The 19,876-nt window shown below is 38.6% G+C and overlaps 1 protein-coding gene across 1 annotated transcript in view; it reads right to left on the reverse strand.

Annotated features, from left to right (window-relative positions):
- Window positions 1-175: 175 nt before the first annotated feature.
- The window catches only part of LRP2BP (LRP2 binding protein), a 27,193-nt gene continuing 7,492 nt past the window's right edge, over window positions 176-19,876 (reverse strand). The window contains exons 4-9 of the mRNA XM_026648154.1: window positions 16,439-16,552; window positions 10,380-10,522; window positions 10,196-10,301; window positions 9,078-9,301; window positions 4,609-4,774; window positions 176-745 (exon numbers count right to left, since the gene is read on the reverse strand). Coding sequence (XP_026503939.1) covers window positions 680-745; window positions 4,609-4,774; window positions 9,078-9,301; window positions 10,196-10,301; window positions 10,380-10,522; window positions 16,439-16,552 — 819 coding nt within the window. The 3' untranslated portion in view covers window positions 176-679. The remainder of the gene's footprint in view (window positions 746-4,608; window positions 4,775-9,077; window positions 9,302-10,195; window positions 10,302-10,379; window positions 10,523-16,438; window positions 16,553-19,876) is intronic.

A 19,876-nucleotide genomic window follows, 5' to 3' on the forward strand; every position in this document is an offset into this window, starting at 1 on the left:
TCCATGCAAGTTTCCAACCCTCTACTGCTACCATCTAACAGTGCAATCTTTGAGAAAGTTGTTGCATTTCAGAGATATGGGAAAGGGCAAAGTATACAGGAAAAAGATTTAAATGTAAAGAAAGCACACACCTTCAATTATTACGCAGTACAGAATATTTTATTTAAATGTATGATATGACTTATAAATAGAATGTATATGAAAAGAGGACACTATTTTTAAGCACAGGTATTTCAGAAATCTTATAACTTTGACTCTGCAGATCTTTAATATTTGTAAGTAAAGGAAATTGACATTAACAATGATTTCTTTTAACAAGTTGATTTTAGCTTGATTTGTATACCATCTAGAGCAGAGTTGAAGTAAGAAACGCAGGTGGATATGTCAGTAAAGTGCCCAGTTCATGATGATGAAGCCTTCTGTATAATGAAAAAAGGAAGATAATCTGCCTCTACAATGTGTAAGTAAAGTAAGGGTTGTGAACAAAAAATCACTGTCAGCAAAATGTTCTTTGTTCTAATCAACAAAAACTGCATAATTCTCATGATTTATAGAAAGCTGAAAAAACAAAAAAAATAGGTGGTTATCTACCTAGCTGCTAAGGATAAACATGGCCTACTGTGTGAAACATACTATACAGCATTAGAAGCGGCTGGGATTTGCCTAAATGTGAAATCTTCTAAATTCTCCCATGATTAGCTGCCAATTCAAGGTCGGAAGCTACATCAGGATCCAGGAGGCATGCCTTTGAAAACAAACAGAATAGTGAGTTATATTTTACAGCCAAAACTGGAATCTAACCTAGTTTGTACAGTGCATTGAAAATGTAACAGACTATATAAACGCCAAATATCAAAATTGTTTGAGAATCAGTTTACTAAATACACTAAAGCAAACGTTAACCTTTACATCCCTTTTTTCTAACTCTACTTAAAAGAACAAAACTGTTATGCTATATGTAACCAGTACACTCAAGTTGAGAATTGTTTCAAGAACCTGGACAAAAGCTACTTCCCAAACAACTTTTAGTATGGCTTATGCTGACACCTAAGCCATAGAAGTAAATCAGTTTGCCAGGTGGAGGTTTCCTGAATCCAGTTCATTTTCCTCTCAGCACTATGATCTGTTCATATAACCTCTGTGATCCCTCTCTTCTCTCCTCTGCAAAACTTAGTGGGCCAAATGTGAACTTGGTTTATCTATGTTAAAGCACATATGGTAAAACAGGCAAATTGGGTTTTGATATGTTTCACTTTAAATGGGAGTAACTATACAATTAAATTACAAAATGGCTTCCAACCACAAAGCTAAAAGAAACAAATGATGCTGATCACTGTCCACAGGGGAATACATGGTGCCAAAAAACTGCCATTGGGATACAGGGCCTTTCACTTCTAGGTCACTGACTCATATCTGCTGTAAGCCACTAATGACTGAAAGTTGTTACTACCTGATGGCTCTTTAATGTGAAATGAGGTGAGGGAATGGATGTCCACCTTTTCATTTGGCACCCTTGTTGGCAATCTGAACAGAGATGGAATGGACTGAGTATACAGGGAGACTGAAATACTTTTTCACTTGAACAGGTGTGAAACAATGAGGGTCAATGTGAGAAAGCTTGCACTGATCCTGCCCTGATGTACCTATTCTATGGAAAGATAGTGACCATGCTTTAAAACTGCTTGTCCAGCACTTTTTACTACATTTTTTTAAAACTTCAGGGGGTTTTTTGGGTTTTTTTTTTTTTTTTTTTTTTTTTTTTTATGTGTAGCTGCTTTTCACAGAAGGAAATAATTGAAAGAATATTACTGCCTGTTCTGCAATCCCATTGACTTCAATGGGACCATCTGAGTAAGGAGCCACACCTGATGTTCATTTTGTTAGTATTTAACTCCTGCATAGTTACCACTTACTTGGGTTTTACAAAAGCGGACACTGCAGTCCTATTCTTGGCCCAAAATTTGATTTTGCTCTCTAATGCAATCAGATTCTAAACCATGGATTGTGTCTTCCTGTATGTTTGTACAGTGCCTATCTATAGCACAATCAGGTTCCCATCCTGTGACACTATTGCAATACTAATATAGTCATCTAATGAATAACATCCACATAATAAATCCATTAAAAAAATGTTCTTCACACAAATTTTTTTTAAAGGGGCATTTGTTTTATTTAGGACCTACAATGTGCTCTCTGTGCAGCAACACTTGGCTAATCAACACTAGCCCCAGAGCTGAGATTATATCAGTGACAGCAGAGATAAGTAAAGAAAAAAGTAGCTGTGATCTTCTCAAGTATAAATAGAGAATGCTGGGATTTAAACTAGGGCTGTCGATTAATCGCAGTTAACTCGCGCAATTAACTCAAAAAAATTAATCGCAATTAATCACAGTTTTAATCGCACTGTTAAACCATAGAATACTAATTGAAATGTATTAAATATTTTGGATGTTTTTCTACATTTTCATATATATTGTATTCTGTGTTGTAATTGAAATCAAAGTGTATATTATTTTTTATTATAAATATTTGCACTGTAAAAATGATAAACAGAAGAAATAGTATTTTTCAATTTCCCTCCTACAAGCAATCGCTTTGTCGTGAAAGTGCAACTTACAAATGTAGATTTTGCTGTTACATAACTGCACTCAAAAACAAAACAGTGTAAAACTTTAGAGCCTACAAGTCCACTCAGTCCTGCTTCTTATTCTGCCAATCGCTAAGACAAACAAGTTTGTTTACATTGACGAGAGATACTGTTGCCCGCTTCTTGTTTACAATATCACCAGAAAGTGAGAACAGGCATTTGCATGGCACTTTTGTAGCCAGCGTTGCAAGATATTTACATGCCAGATATGCTAAACATCTGTATGCCCCTTCATGCTTTGGCCACCATTCCAGAGGATATGCTTCCATGCTGATGATGCTCGTTAAAAAAATGTGTCAATTAAATTTGTGACTATACTCCTTGGGGGGAGAACTGTATGTCCCCTGCTGTTTTACCCTCATTCTGTCATATATTTCATGTTATAGCAGTCTCGGATGATGACCCAGCACGTGTTGTTCATTTTAAGAACACTTTCACTGCAGATTTGACAAAACGCAAAGAAGGTACCTATGTGAAATTTCTAAAAATAGCTCCAGCATTCGACCCAATGTTTAAGAATCTGAAGTGCCTTCCAAAATCTGAGAGGGATGAGGTGTGGAGCATGCTTTCAGAAGTCTTAAAAGGGCAACACTCCGATTCGGAAACTACAGAACCCAAACCACCAAAAAAGAAAATCAGCCTTCTGCTGGTGGCATCTGACTCAGATAATGAAAATGAACATGCATTGGTCTGCACTGCTTTAGATTATCGAGCAGAACCCATCATCAGCATGGACGCATGTCCCCTGGAATGGTGGTTGAAGCATGAAGGGACATATGAATCTTTAGTGCATCTGGCACGTAAATATCTTGCGACGCTGGCTACCACAGTGCCATGAGAACACTTGTTCTCACTTTCAGGTGACATTGTAAACAAGAAGCGGGCAGCATTATCTCCTGCAAATGTAAACAAACTTGTTTATCTGAGCGATTGGCAGAGCAAGAAGTAAGACTGAGTGGACTTGCAGGCTCTAAAATTTTACCTTGTTTTATTTTTGAATGCAGTTTATTTGGTACATAATTCTACATTTGTAAAGTATCAGAGGGATAGCCGTGTTAGTCTGTATCCACAAAAACAACGAGGAGTCCGGTGGCACCTTAAAGACTAACAGATTTATTTGGGCATAAGCTTTTGTGAGTAAAAAAACAACACTTCTTCAGATGCAAAGAAGTGTTTTTTTTACCCACAAAAGCTTATGCGCAAATAAATCTGTTAGTCTTTAAGGTGCCACTGGACTTCTCTACATTTGTAAGTTCAACTTTCATGATAAAGAGATTGCACAACAGTACTTGTATTAGGTGAATTGAAAAATACTATTTTGTGTTTTTATGGTGCAAATACTTGTAATAAAAAAAATAAAGTGTGCACTGTACACTTTGTATTCTGTGTTGTAATTGAAATCAATATATTTGAAAATGTAGAAAACTACCATTTATTTAAATATTTTGGATTTCTGTTATTGTTTAACAGTGTGATTTAAGCATGATTAATTTTTTTAATTGCTTGACAGCCCTAATTTAAAGGCATCAAGGTTTGCAAATAAGCAAAGAAATATGTTCTGCTTTTGAGTTTAAGAGGCAAGTATAAACAATGTAGTAACGAAATCAGTGCTATTTATCACTTTAACCATCTTGGGAAAATTGTCATAAAAGATTACTAGCCCAGGCACAGGTTCTACTCACCTGCCTTTGTTGTGGTGATTACAATATGAAATTTTACTTGCCTGTCAAAATATGTTACTTGCCTTAGGTGAGTAGAACCTTGCGAGGCTGTTTTGAATAGTATGAGAGGATTTACTTCAGTATTTTTTTTAAATATAGAATATTTGTATGTAATAAATGTAGATAGTAAATGTTGTTGGAGCATTTAATGAAACCATACAGCAAGTTTAAGAACTTAAATTCAAATTATCACTCATCTTATACTACATAAGTTAATTTGTAGGGCCTCCCCACGCTTACCCTAGAATAATAATTTTTAGCTGCAACTTGATCTTGTTGTATGCCTAGGCCAAGCTGGAGACATCTAGCAAAGTAGAAAGTAGCCATAGCAACCCCTTTGGCTATGTATACAGGAAGGCAATCGGTTATCTTTGCTAACATATCAATGTTATCGTTTTCTGCAATCCTGTTGTAAAATTTACAATATAAGGTTAGAGGTGAACATTTCAAGCTTTGATAGAAATCAGCTCTATGAACCATAAAGAGACAGCGTCAAAGTACGCGCTTTGTGCCCAACTTCAGTTAAGTTGGGAATTCTGTTGATAATGGTATGAACTTAAAGCATCTCTAGCAAAACAGGTTTTAAATGTACATACGGACTTGAGCAGTGAACATGATTCTCCTATTTTGAGTAACTTGATTCATATAAGAATTAGGGAGCAAATACACTATCACTTTGGTCATTTTCACCACAACTGCACTAATTATAACAAAAGAGTTTCACACAAATTGTTTGTTTCTACCAAACTGTTAACAGTTTAGTGGAAATTTAAAGTAAAACTTGAGTGGCCAAGCTTTACAGTTTTAAAAAAAGTATCATTCCAAATCATTAATGTGGATTTACCAATGCCTTGTTATCTGAAGATCTAGGGCAACCTCTGAAAACTTCAGGTAAGGAGGACTTTGGATACTTAAGACCATCACCTTCTGGAGTTCCCCAACAGACATTACTAACCTTTAATGAACTGGAATTCAGTTAGTCATGGTTTGCTAGTACACTCAAAGGGATTTTGAGTTTTCTTTAAATTAACTTTTTTAAAACCTCAAATTTGATACAGCACTTCTTAAATAGTAGTGCCTGAAATATATATATTTAAATCCTGTCAGTGCATGTATCTGCCTGCTGCCTTCTCAATATCAGCTTTGCTGTTACTGGTAAACACCCTCTTGAAGGGTCTGGGGAAGAGCGTGCACATAAGGTCCCCAAACCATGTATGAGAGTGATGTCATGCTAATACACAAGTCAGGAAGTGCAAGTGACCACTTGCAAAGAGCTGTTAAATACATAAAGTAAAACAGACAAATGAAGAAAGCGTTACAGTAAACTAGGAGTTACACATAAAATATTAGGTCTAAAATTTTCAGATGGAGATGTGATTTTTTTCAAGTTTGTGTCTAAATACATTTACCACTTAAAATATACAAAAAAAATTAGTACTACTTCTGTCTACGCAGCAAGGATTCTGCTTTTTCCTGCACTGTGAGATATTAGCAGTGTCAAACTGTTGCAGGGAAAATACAAAATCCTGAATTCCAGCCTTGGTAGGAAAATGGAGATGCTTTATTCAGTTTTATTTTAAACTATAAAAGTGCAATTAAGTTAAGCCTATAGACATACCATATGAATCACTATCAGTGAATCTGATTCTTTTTAATCCTCAACAAATCCTTGCTTGCTAACTAAATCACATGCATGCATCTGCAGTAATGTTCTTCCACCTAATGTGATCACCTTTAGCAAATGACAGCTAAAACAAGGAGATATGGCCACTCATTAAAAATTAAAATAGTATCAAGCAACGATCTGGTTCTTGCAGCTTATATTTAATGTCCTCTGATAAGAAAAACAAGGGAATGTATTTTTGCCCTCCCCTTCAAAATATAATAACCTACCAATGCAAATAATAGCCAGTAACCTTAATCAGCATGCATAGACAAAGGACTTGGTGATTGGCACAGTCTACTGAGTGTTTTGTTAAAGGAGATACCATGGTGATGAGCACAGTTTAAAGAAAGCTATATAGAATAGGAAGACAATTCTTCAAGGCTACAATATAGACGTGGCCAACCCCAACTCCAAACATAAGGCGTGAGCCTGAGGGCAGGTCTACAAGACAGCCCAAGTCAATATAACTTACGGCGCTCAGGGGTGTTAAAAAGCCCCTCCCACTCCAAGTGATGCAAGTTTTGCGCTGTCCACACTGGCGCTATGTCGGCAGGAGATGCTCTCACCAAGGTGGAGTAATTATGCCAATGGGAGAGCGCTCTCCTGTTGGCATAGCACGTCTTCACCAGATGCGCTACAGTGGCGCAGTTGCATCAGTGCAGCTGTGCCGAAGTAGTGCTGTAGAGTAGACTTGCCCTGAGATGTGACTGAAAATAAGTGGATAACACAGAGCTCTCTTTTATGTTGGTGGGAGTGATGTAATACTGCAAAGGGGAAATTTGTCATGATCTTATTAAATAAATGTCCCAGATTTGTATGGCAATTAGGGCATATTGACTTGGAGGTTACAGAAGTAGTGTATTTGTTTCATATAAAGTGCAGCAAATTGGTGTACAGAAGGTACATGGGAAGGCACAGGGACAGGAGCAAAGAAGATGCTGATGCCTGACGTGACAACTACTTGCTCTGCTGGCAGACTTCTGGCCCGAGAACATCTACTGTTCCAGTGAGATGGGATTGCTTTGAGCACAACAATACATTTTCCTTCAGAAGTTATTTATGGCTATAACCTATTATGGCTTCTTTGTGAAAAGCTGACTACAGCTAACAAGGTACTCCCTTTTCTTGTCAGAATAGCCTGCTGGACTGCAGGGGCTAAAGGACAAACTCCAACTGATTGATATGGCCAGTGCATGGCTACCATTCTATCTACACTGCATGTGAAAGAATGGGAGCTAGGCTCAAGACCAGCATGATTTTTGGGGATTCAGTGGTGAATAAAAATAGAAGGTTGTTTGGCTAAACATCTCAATTTCTGGACTGTCAGAACTTGAACCCTGAAATCCAAATCTTGAAATTCTGCCACTCCTAGTTCTATGTAATTTTCCTTGGCAGCATCCCTTTGTTCTTCATTCCTTAGATGCTTTACAGTAGTATCATAAATAGATGCATTTTTACCACCTGAAAGGATGAGTTTTGTATATAGCTTGTAGAATCACTTTGCCTGTCTCTCTTTCCTTTAGAAACTTAATGATCTGACTGATGGGTTAAGTCTGTAATGTAAGGCTTTGCTAGCAAACATTATATTTGGGGGTTTTATAATGGGACATTTGGTTACGTAGAAATTGTAAAACTGAGGCCAACATAATTCTCCTCTCCAGTGTGTTCTGGATTTCACCCACTGTGTAAACAAAACAGAAATCAGTCAACTTGGCCCTCAGTTCAACCAGAATGTATTATTGAACCTAAACCATCATGGCAGGGCAAATTCTTCGATTGCACCTTATCCTGTTTACATAGAGAAGCAAAGCGATATTTCTGAATTGAGAACACATTATGATGGTGTACTGTAAAGTACTACCACTTGAAATCTTAGAAGTGCCAGATGGATCAGCAGTGGGATCCAAAGAAACTCTTAGATTTTCCTGGGGAAAAGGAGACCGTAAAATGCTGCCTACAAAAAAAAAAAGAAAAGAAAAAAAAAGTGAGTGAGTGAGGAGATTGAGGGGAAGTGGAATAGATCTAGTGGCTAGTAAAATTGCAGAATGGTGGCTATAGATAACCTAGCCACCCTTAAAAAAACCTGATTGAGGAAGACCAGCAGGCCATGGGGGGGTCGTCTTTCCCTGTTCCCAGAAGAAATCCCTAAAGTATTGGAAATATTGGGATCCACGCGCTGTTGACAAATAAATGGACGGCTATCTGGGCAGTGGTTGGAACTCTGTTAGGGAGAGGAGGGCCATTTTAATATTCTGACAGTTTTTTTGCCAGTTGGAAACTGGAAGTGGAGAGCAGCACTTCTCTTTTTCTGGATGGAAACAAGAGACAAACCCTTATCCAAACACTTCAGAAACTCAAAAGAAAGTTCACTTTGGATTTGGAGGGACTTTTTATTCAAGTCATTTATTTGTCTCTCTATGTATGAAGCCACTTCCAGTTTCTATGTATTTTGGTAAACATGGAGGATGGCTGCAGGCTATGAGAAATGACTGATTAAATCACAGAGACAGGCCTCTCTTCTTTGTTGTTCTGCTCATCCACTGCATGAAGCTTCGGCAGCACTGAGACAAGATATAGAGTTGATAGAGACTGGATGTTTTTTACATTACATCCTATATCATTTACATTATTTTCTAGGGGTCAGACACAGGATATATAAGCTCCTGTCCCATCCTTTATGTACCTGAGTTAAAATGTACTCAAGTGAACTTGGAGAAATGGTAATACTTTTCAATATACGCTTGTTTTGATATTTCAATCTCAATTTCTTCTCCAGTGATTATTTCTGCTTCCCTGTGATCAAGGAGGACAGAGTTGAAGTGAATAATGGAAGGCTTCATAACCATTAGGGTCTTAATTTTGTCTAAGCTCTGTCATTCACTTTTTAAAGATTAAGTATGGCAGTTAAATCTGATACATCTCTGGTAGGGAAATACATGCTTGATTGGCATGAATTTGAACTTGATCTAAAAGAATTATTTTATCTTTAACTTCTATGATTTTATATCAAGAATTCTAATAAATTTAACTAATATTAATTCACCTTCTGGCAAATGCAGCAGCTTTTGTGTAACATTTTCTTTTGTAGTAATACTCCACAAGATGGCCTTGAGCATAGACATTTCCACGTTCTGCTGCTTCCTTCAGGCACTCCAAAGCAGCCTTTGTATTTTGACGTATGCCTTGTCCATAGAGATACATAACACCAAGTATACCCTGTGACTCCAGACTTCCATTGCCACAAGCTTCTGAATGCCAGAAAAATGCCTACAGAACAGGCACAAAGTTCTTGTCATTTTTGAAATATTTACATAACCCTTTGCTTCTAGTAAAAATAGACATTCCCCAATCTAGACTAAAGCCTAACTGTCTTGCATACTGTCTGTTTTCTTTAAAGCTCTTTTATCTAGCAGCTGGAGAGAGGTGTCTGCATAGTAATAAATGCAGAGCCACTCCAAGACTTACATTCATTTCCTTTACTCATGCTGTCCTGTGCCCCGCCATTACCATTGGTCGTTTCTTAAACATACCGAGAACCATAAATCTTAATCCCACTTCATAATGCTGATTCTTGAGTTTCAGATCTGATGCTCCCACCTCCTGCTAATAGTTTCATTAGAAAATCCTGATTACCAGTGCAGGGCCGGCTCCAGGCACCAGATAAGGAAGCAGGTGCTTGGGGCGGCCAATAGAAAGGGGTGTCACTCCGTTCCTGATCGGGGTGGCACGTCCAGGTCTTCAGCGGCAATTTGGCGGCAGGTCCCTCAGTCCCTCTCCTCCTCTTTGAGCTGCTGCCGAAGTGCCACTGAGGAGGAAGAGAGGGAGTGAAGGACCCGCCACCGAATTGCCGCAGAAGACTGAAGCGGACCAATTCAGCTGCCGCCGAAGTGCCGCCGATCAGCTTTTTTTTTTTCTTCCCCCCCGCCGCTTGGGGCGGCAAAAAAGCTGAAGCTGGCCCTGACCAATGTCAAGGGATTAAAATACGAAATTTTCTTTCTGTAAATATGCCAGTTTGGGGCTAAATGGGTGAAAAAGTCTAGAAATAATAGAGCATATATTGTTATAAATAAGCTACAAAAGTCTCTTTCTAGAATGTTTCACAGATCCAAAATGAATCTGGGCATTGAATCATGATATGGAAAAGGCAGAAATTGGCATTACCTTTTTCAGATCTTTTGGATTTGATGTAGAATAAAACATTCCCAGGGTACTTTGAGCCTTTACACTTGCCTTTGGATTCCCATGGTCTGCAGCAATAATCCACAGCCTAAAAAATAGGGAGGAAATCTAAGTAACATTACAAAATGGTATCTTAAATCATGGAGAAATTATTAGATTAAATTACCTTTCAGCCTCTTTATCTGAATGCTTAACACCGCATCCTTCAAAATACGATCTGCCAAGATTGTATGCAGCAGCATATTTTAAATGTCTTGCTTTAGGAGCGTTAGAGTTGATGATTATTTTCATGTACTCCACTCCTTTTTCCTTTGAGAGAAACAGATTTTAATCATAATTGCAGAAGGTAAAAAGGATAAACATTAAAATTCCAGGTAAAGTAAGTTACATATTACACACAAAGAACTTTTCAGTTCTAAAACTCTCTAAATGTTAAAAGGTATGGATGTGAAAGAGTCTTCTTACATTTTAAATATTTTCATTTCTAAAAAAGCAAAAACTAATTTTCATTATGCTCTATTTTTGTGAAAAAGTTGAACTACTACTCTAAAAATTGATATTGTGTGGGATGTCAGTTTGATAAGGATGACACATCATAAATCCTTCGTCTAGCTTTCATTGTACCAACTGTGGACCATCATTCAAGATCAGTTTGCCACCTACACCAGGGTTAACAATACTACAATTATTTTATGAAATTAAAGCCATTCCTTATAAAATGAGAGCACTGAACAAAACTGGATTTACTCTGTTGTGCCAAGTTTTGTAGCAAACAACCCTATATTCTCATGGGATAAGAGGGAAGATCCTCTCATGGATTGGTAACTGGTTAAAAGGATACAAAGGGTAGGAGTAAATGTTCAGTTTTCAGAATGGAGAGAGGTAAATAGTGGTGTCCCCCAGGGGTCTGTACTGGGACCAGTGCTATTCAACATACTCATAAATAATCTGGAAAAAGGGGTAAAGAGTGAGGTAGCAAAATTTGCAGATGATACAAACTACTCAAGACAGTTAAGTCCAAAGCAGACTACAAAGAGCTACAAAGGGATCTCACAAAACTGGGTGACTGGGCAACAAAATGGCAGATGAAATTCAATGCTGATAAATAGAAAGTAATGCACATTGGAAAACATAATCCCAATTATATGTATAAAATGCTGGGGTCTAAATTAGCTGTTACCTCTCAAGAAACAGATATTGGCATCATTGTGGATAGTTCTCTGAAAACATCCACTCAATGTGCAGAGACAGTCAAAAAAGCTAACAGAATGTTGGGAATCATTATGAAAGGGATAGATAATAAGACATGGTATGCCCACATCTTGAATACTGCATGCAGATGTGGTCACTGCGTCTCAAAAAGATATATTGGAATTGGAAAAGGTTCAGAAAAGTCAACAAAAATGATTAGGGGTATGGAACGACTTCCATATGAGAGATTAATAAAATGGGACTTTTCAGCTTGGAAAAGAGATGACTAAGGGAGGATATGATAGAGGTCTATAAAATCATGACTGGTGTGGAGCGAGTAAATAAGGAAGTGTTATTTACTCCCTTAATAACACAAGAGCTAGGGGTCACCAAATGAAATTAATAGGCAGAAGGTTTAAAACAAACAAAAGGAAGTATTTCTTCACACAACGCACAGTCAACCTGTGGAACTCTTTGCCAGAGGATGTTGTGAAGGCCAAGCCTATAACAGGATTCAAAAAAGAACTAGATAAATTCATGGAGGATAGGTCCATCAATGGCTATAAGCCATGATTGGTGGGGATGATGTCTCTAGCCTCTCTTTGCCAGAAGCTAGGAATGGGCGACAGGAGATGGATCACTTGATGATTACCTATTCTGTTCATTCCCTCTGCGGCACCTGGTGTTGACCACTTTCGGAAGACAGGACCTTTGGTCTGACCCAGTATGGCCGTTTTTATGTTCTTATGGTCACTCTCCTGAATTCCTTGGCTAGATGTGGTAGGCCCCACCTCTGTTTCACTTTCTAGGCATCAGAGGTTTTGGCCCATCTTTTGCCAGCAAAGAATGTTACACTCTTAAAATCTGTAATGACTGCTACATCTGTATACTGTAATATTAAACAATCAATACCTATATACTTCTGTACCTATAGTATATCTAATCAAGCTAAGTATTTATATAAAGATCAGCCCCCAATATAGGAATCTGAATCAACAATACTATCTTAATAGATACTTGTGGGGCTGGATGGCTTAGGAGACTTGTAACAGGATAATGGAGCTTTTCATATCTAAGTTACCTATTCAAATGCAAAAATGCTTTCTTATGGTGTTTCATGCCTCTGAAATGAATTTGGTGGTCACAATCCATATTATAAAATTGTATCTCCACAACTGGCACACTTACTAAGTTTCATAAAAGAAGCTATGCACTGACTAGAGAAGAAGACCTTTTACCCCCCAGAAGTTGGTGCCTCCAGGAAATGGTTGAGGCATACTGGCAGGATAGTGTATGGAAACTTATGCTTCACTGCCCCTCAACCTGAACCTGTGCTGTGGTTTAATGGAGGACTCCCAGAGTTCTTAAACTGGCACATTTCTCATGTGCTAAATTCTCTTACAAACACACTTCTGCATAAGAAAAACAAATAATTATTACAAAATTTAAAATGATTAAAGGACTTGTACTTGCATTAGATTCAGGACAGTTTTTAATGTATTAAATTTTCCATTTTTTTTTATAACTTTTCTTCAACATGCTGTTCCTTAAATCACAAAGTACGGTTAATGGAAGTACATGATTTGGTATAAGTATGTAATATCAAAATGTAACTATAGTGTCCTCAATAACAATCTCTGAGAGGAATGTTGAAAAAAATATGTCAGGGTACACTGGAAAAGAACAGCTGAGTCAGTGCCAGCTGTCAGCAGCTGCACAGTACATCATCCTAAGCATTCAGTTAGTGAGCAGTCGGGAAATGCTAGTATTGTAAGGATTTAATAGTAGATGCCACATGTAAGTATTAAAAAGGTGTATATAAATAATCCTCTGTTAAAAGGAAGGCCAGCCATTCACTACTCATATTACCAAGTATAAACAGCCAAAGAAAGCCAGCCCTAAGCTTTACTCCAAAGTATACCATAATGGATCTAACTCGGGCAAAACACTAAAAAAAAAAAAAAAAAAATAGAAACCTGAGAAAAAGCAACATTGCTCTAATCTCACTAAGCAATAAAGGTAGTAGCATCCTTTCCTCTCTGTTAATTGGCCGTTTTGTCTACCCTTCTCCCTCAGCACCTCCACTGCCAGCCATATTTTCCCTGCCCTCCATTCTCATCTCCACCCTTCTCTTCCTCCTCTTCCCATTCTTTTCTTTCCCCATATCCCTGTCCCTTCATGTCTATGCCCCTCAATAACCAATCCCTTTCTTCTCCTACTCCCATGATCCTAGCAACTCATTCCTCCCATTGTCTCCTTTTGCTTCTATACTACACATAAAGCAAAATCAAGCTAACGTGGAACGAACAAACATTTTCAAACCATCACTCTGGTTGGATATTGCATTCCTTAATGTTTTTTCTATTTAGATTGTAAACCCCGTGGGGCTGTACTTTTATTGTAACTAGTACAACACAGTACTGATTCCGTTAAGAGCCTCTGGGTGCTAATGGATCTGGGCCTTCATATCTTCAAGGATGATACTATAAATGTGCTAAACTAGGAAACTGCAAAGATAACTCTGGAATTAAGTTCTGCAGTGATAATAGCAGCAGAAAAATTGTCAACTTTATCTTTAGGTGTTATAAATATATCTGTTGACAATATGAAAGCCATAAATTTAAGCCATCTTTTCTAGCTCACTGAAGGAAAAGAACAAAACAAAACAAGAAACATGCATTTTTTAAGTGCCAAAGTAAGTAAAGTGGTTGCAATAGCAGTAGGGCATATTTGTTTACTTAAATGCCACTAGAATTGACATTTTTATTCTCATGGAAGAACACTTCTCGGGATTATTATGAAAGGGGATTAAAAAAGTAAGATGCTTCAATTTTAGTATGACGCAAATATAAAATGCAGATGTAGAGAAAAAAGTATTTCCGGTTTCACTTAGCAAAAGTAATATTTATTGTATCTGATACATCTCTAAGATGTGCATTGTTCTTTGTCAAATTATATCAATAGCCTAATTAATAAACCAAATCATCAGAAAATATAGGATTAGAGATGTAATTCTCTCCCTAATACATTATGGCCTGGTCTACGCTAATGAGGTAAGTCTATCTTAATTACGTAACTTGTCAATGTAGCTTAGATCGACATAAAGCAATGTCTATATGTCGACAGGAGATGTTCTCCAGTCGACCTAGCTTCCATCTCTTGGGGAGGCGGACTACTGAAGTCGATGGCAGAGTCTTCACTAGATCCGCTAAATCGATGCCTTCTGCATCAATCCCAGCAGTGTTGATTTAGCCGGTAGTGAAGACAAGCCCTAAGACCCCAATCCTTCATGTGAGTAACTTTATGCCTTTTAGTAGTCTAGCTGAAGTCAATGGGACTATTCATAAGCATAAAGTTACAAGTGTGGCTAAGGATTTGTAGCATCTGGTCCAGAGACTTCAACATTGCAGTGTACTAGGCCAAATCCCACTGTGTAAATAAAGCAAATAAGATTCCTTTATATGGTGCCTTAAAGCACATATTAAGAGAATACAGGAGAAGACACAGGAGAAAGGTGACGATTCAGAGGCTGGACAGGACCATATTTGACACTGAATGGTAAGAATCCAATGGAACTTTTATAGTTTAATGAATCATTTTCTGGTCTATGCCTAAATATCAATTTATAGAAATTGGGTTCTCCTTTTATTTTTGTATTCCTTATTTTAAAATGCTGAATCTCTGTATCCAATTTGTGTAGTAATTCCTAACTTCAAACCATAGTTTGTTATAGGAGAATACTCTACAGTTGAAGAGTTCACAACTACTGTACATAATTCTAGTATCTAATTATTTTTCTCGCCCTCTTCCACCTTGGACTAGACAGAAAAAAACTTCTAACTAGGTACAAATTCAAATGATGCACTTAAGTCCTGATCCGGCAGCTGGCTTCATTTGAACAAATCCCTGTGCCTATGCAGAGCTCCACTGATGTCAGTAGGGCTTCATGTGCATACTGTGGTCTATCTGCATGAATCCAGTTGCAGGACTTGGGGCCTTAAAGAACAGACGTTACTTCTCTTGTTGTCTTGGTCTTGAATATGACGTTTAACCAATGAATAAATTAAATAGTAATTTTTACAGGTTTTGTTTTTTTGTGGGGGAACCCTTGACTGAAGTTATTAGAAAGAGGGGAGTCATGAAGAGGACTCTCACCTTTCCACAGCCATACACTGTCTTGTAACACATTCCCAGAACCACATAAGTGTTAGAGATGTGTTAATGGCACTGTTCTCTGATCAAGAGTATAAAAAGGTCTCGGGACACATCACTGGCAGAGAATTAGCAATGGAGTTATGTTACATTGACTTTATTGCTTTACCTAATATACTGTTTTTGACTGAGAGAAAAATCAAATGTAATCCTTTGGTTGTACAATTTAATAATATTCCTGGCCTCTAGTGCTAGAAGGGTGGTTTTCTGTAGAATTATTATTATTATTTATTTGTATTCCCACAGTGCCTCAGAGCCCCAGTCATGAACCAGGACCCTGCTGTGTTAGGCGCTACAAATACATATTGTTTGTGAATTCTTCAAATTGTCTTTTCTGTAACAGATTTTTTTTTAAAGAAAATTTGTCTTGTGGCTTGAAACCTTAGAAATTGTTTCTTGGCTTTTATTTTTACTGGGTTTAATTTCTGTTTAAATGTAACTTGAAAATTACTATATATTATTTGCTTTCAACATAGAGTGAACGTCTTGTGCTTTCCAAACGACAACATTGTTCTTTGCCATTGAGGACAGAGACTAATCCATTGAGTTGCAAATGTATTAAAACAATACTGTTCAAAGGAAAATATTTTATGAGGAAATGTTTAACCTGGACCATTACCCCAACTCATTAATGGGCCTCTGCCTGAGCACATAAAGCTCTGCCTGCATGGAACAAATTGCAGGATTGGGACCTCACTTTGATAATATGTTGTACTGATTGTTTTAATTTTTTAAGGTCTATTAAATATGGAAAGTTATGTAAGGGTCTATCTAGTAAGGTTAGAAGAAAAACTAAATATAGACAGCTGGATAATGACTTACTGGGTCTTCTTTGGTCCCCAATCCATCATAATACATTACACCCAGCTGATACAGAGCTTGAAAATCCGTCTCCTTAATTTTTTCAAATTGTGTAAGTGCTTCGTCATACCACCCCTGAATGAGACAGTGAGCAATCAAGTAGTACATTATAGTGTATATAACAAATGAACTCTTCAGTATAATTTATTTTTAAACTAGAGTATTTGCTCAGTGAACATGAGAAAAATCATATAGCAGTAGAAAGGAACAAAAAATTATTTTTATATGGTTAAAAAAAGTCACTCTGAATACACTGTTAGCAATTGGGACAGGTAAGGTCAACTTCAGAAAATAATGAATCAGAAGGAAACACCTAGGACTTCCAACCAAGTTTTATTACTGTATATGGGTATGTATACACACACACAAAATTAGCATAGCATATGTATCAGTTTACCACACTGCACGTCGCCCTAAAGATGCCACTATTTGTAATCAAAGGAGCTAGTGCCACAGGAGAAACAGGAAAAATATGTAGATATTTTCAGATACCCTTATTTCTTCCTAATTAATCTTCCAATTTAACTGTCTATCCTTATTCCACAAAGCACATAAACACACCTAATTTTAAGCATGCGCTTAAATCACATTAATTTTTAAATAATTGATTTCAGTGGGACCTAAGCATATGTTTAAAGTTAAGCAGTTGCTTATGTGCTTTGCTGAATAGAGATAAAAATTCTTTGCTAAATTGGGGCCTACAACTCTGATCTCACACCAAGACTTCACTACTACAAATGTGTGACGGGTTTTTTTTGTTTTGTTTTACAGAAAGATGATAAATGAGTGGTAGGATTCTGCAGTGAGATAACATTGGGTATGTCTACACTGCGAAGTTGTCGACAAAACTTTTGTCTTTCATGGGTACTTAAAAAAGCCCTCCTCCCTTCCTCCTCCCGCCCCGTCCGCAAAAGACAAAAGTTTTGCCGACGCAAGTGGCAGTGTGAACGCAGACTAAACTAACGCCGCTCGCGGGGCTGGAAGTATTTTGTTGGCAAAAAAGTTGACAAAGTACCGACAAAGAGCGTTTACACATGCTGACTTTTAGTGACAAAGCTGTGTCGACACAGCCTTGTCGCTAAAAGCTGCTTGATGTAGACAAGCCCTATAGTGGAGATAAGGTACTTGTAATGTTTACCATTTACTGAGAGGTAGCTAGGTGAGTTCCTCACCATACACGCTCCTCATGCCTGTAGTTGACCTCCCTTTTTGCCTCCAGTAAAACTGAAGTTCCTAAACTCCACTATATTTTCACAGCAGGATAGCTAATGCATGTTACTTATCCAAACACACCTTTGTCAGTGAAGAGACAGAAATCTGTTTGTGGCTTTCTTAAGAGTTCAGGAGGCAAACTTTACAATATTTGCTACTTCAGTAACTCAGGAAGAAAACTGTTTTTAAATACTTAGTAAAACAATGACAGTAGAATCCTGTTAATTGAGGACTCTGATATCCTGATTTAAAGGTGCCAATTTTTTTTAATTTAAAAGAAATTGGAAAAGAATGAAATAAAATACTACACTGAATAAAAACTATAGTTACTGTATTTCCTCATTTTTTTAAATTATTTATTTGGCAACAACAGTTTAGAATTTAACAGCTACTTAACATGTGGTTAAACAGCCTTCAGCTGGCTCAATGCCTTTGGCTAATTCTGTCCTAATTAACTATTAGTTATTACCATTAGCCTAAATCAGGTCCCTTGGGAGATGTCTCAAAGCAGCCATCCTAAGTGATTATACCCCTTTTAAAAATAAACAAAAAACAACTGGGAAATCGTAACAGCCTTTTACACCTACCTGGTATATGCAGCAGAAAAACTAGAGCTGCAAGATGCAAGCCTCTTAAATCACACTTTTATAGTTCAATGAGCTGGATCAATGGCAAAATTGTGCAACAACATACAAAACTATATAGATTTAAAAAACTCTTTAAAACCTTTACTATACGAAACTACACTATAAACCCCAACAACCTACCTGCGGGTGGCGGGTATCAAAGACCAGGGCAGGCTAAACCTCCTCTGACCCAGGCCGTGGACCTGCCCATATTCTGCCCTGAGGCCCCGTGCCCCCGTCCCTCTTGACCCTGAAGCTGGCGGGGGCTCACTCAGCTCCAGTCGGCGGCCTGGAGCTCGGGCCCACCGGTGGCCCGGGGTGACACTGGGGCCAGCCAAGCGCTGGGGCCAGCCCAGTGCTGGCGGCTTGGCCTGGTACGGGGGCCGGCCTGGTGCTGTGGAGGCTGGCAGCTCGGGCTGGCACTTGGGGGGCTAGGCCCAGTTTCACAAAGATACTAAGGTACTTAAACCCCAGACTTAGGTGCCTAGGTCCTAGTTTCAGCTCCACTGCGATCCACAAAACTCCTGTTGAACCCTGTAGGTGCCTAAGCTCAATTGCTGCCTACGTTTTCAGGGTACAAGTTCCCTAGGCACCTATGTTTCTGCCTCTGTGCATGCATGCTACTGCCTCACTTCATGCAGCTGGACACCTATCTGTCACTAAAGCCACAGAGTGATTCACAAATTGGGGGAAGAGAGGCATTTGGCCACTTAAGTTGTGTGAGGGGTGCAATTCGGTATGCATGCTGAGGTTACCTACCAGACCAGGTCCCATTCAAAACTGGCCAAAGGAGGAGATGATAGTAGTGCCTACATTATAAGTTTTAGCCCAATGATTAGAGCAGTCACCTGGAATGTGGGAGACCCAGGTTCAATTTCCCCCCCTTTCTGCCAGAGGGGAAGAAAGGATTTGAACAGGGGTTTCCACCTCTCAGGCAAGTGCTCTGACCACTGAGATGATGTGGGACTCCCTCAGTCTCTCCTGTTGATGCTGTTGCACTGTGGATAAATAATGAAAGAGTTATTGGAGCAGGGTCTCCCATCTCCCAGGTGTGTGCCCTACACAGTCTACAGTCATTCTCTCTCTCTGGCCCAGTGACAACTTAAGTATTTATCCATAGTAGAACTGGGGGAGGGGAGGGGAGGAGAGGAGAGAGAGAGTGAGGGCAGTGAGGGCCAGTGGTCAAGGCACCCACCTGGGAGACCCAGGGTCAAATCACTCCTTATTTATCCACAGTCTAACAATTTCAACAATTGGGATGGAGGGAACTGCCCCATCCCAATCAGAATATCCCATAGCTCAGTGGTTAAAACACTCTCTTGAGAAGATACCCCTGATCAAATCCTAAAAAAATCCCTCTCCCCAGCAGAGAGGGGGGAATTGAACCTGAGCCTCCCACATCCCAGGTGACTGCTCTAAGCATTGGGCTAAAAGTAATAAGGTGTGAACCAGCTCCTCTTCCTCCAGCCATTTTGTGTGAAGTGAGGCAGGTGCCTAACTCAGTGGTTCCCAAACTTATTCCACCGCTTGTACAGGGAAAGCCCCTGGCGGGCCGGGCCGG

Source organism: Terrapene carolina, unplaced genomic scaffold (assembly GCF_002925995.2).
Source record: "Terrapene carolina triunguis isolate 2854851 unplaced genomic scaffold, T_m_triunguis-2.0 Scaffold66, whole genome shotgun sequence".
Taxonomy (NCBI): domain Eukaryota; kingdom Metazoa; phylum Chordata; order Testudines; family Emydidae; genus Terrapene; species Terrapene triunguis.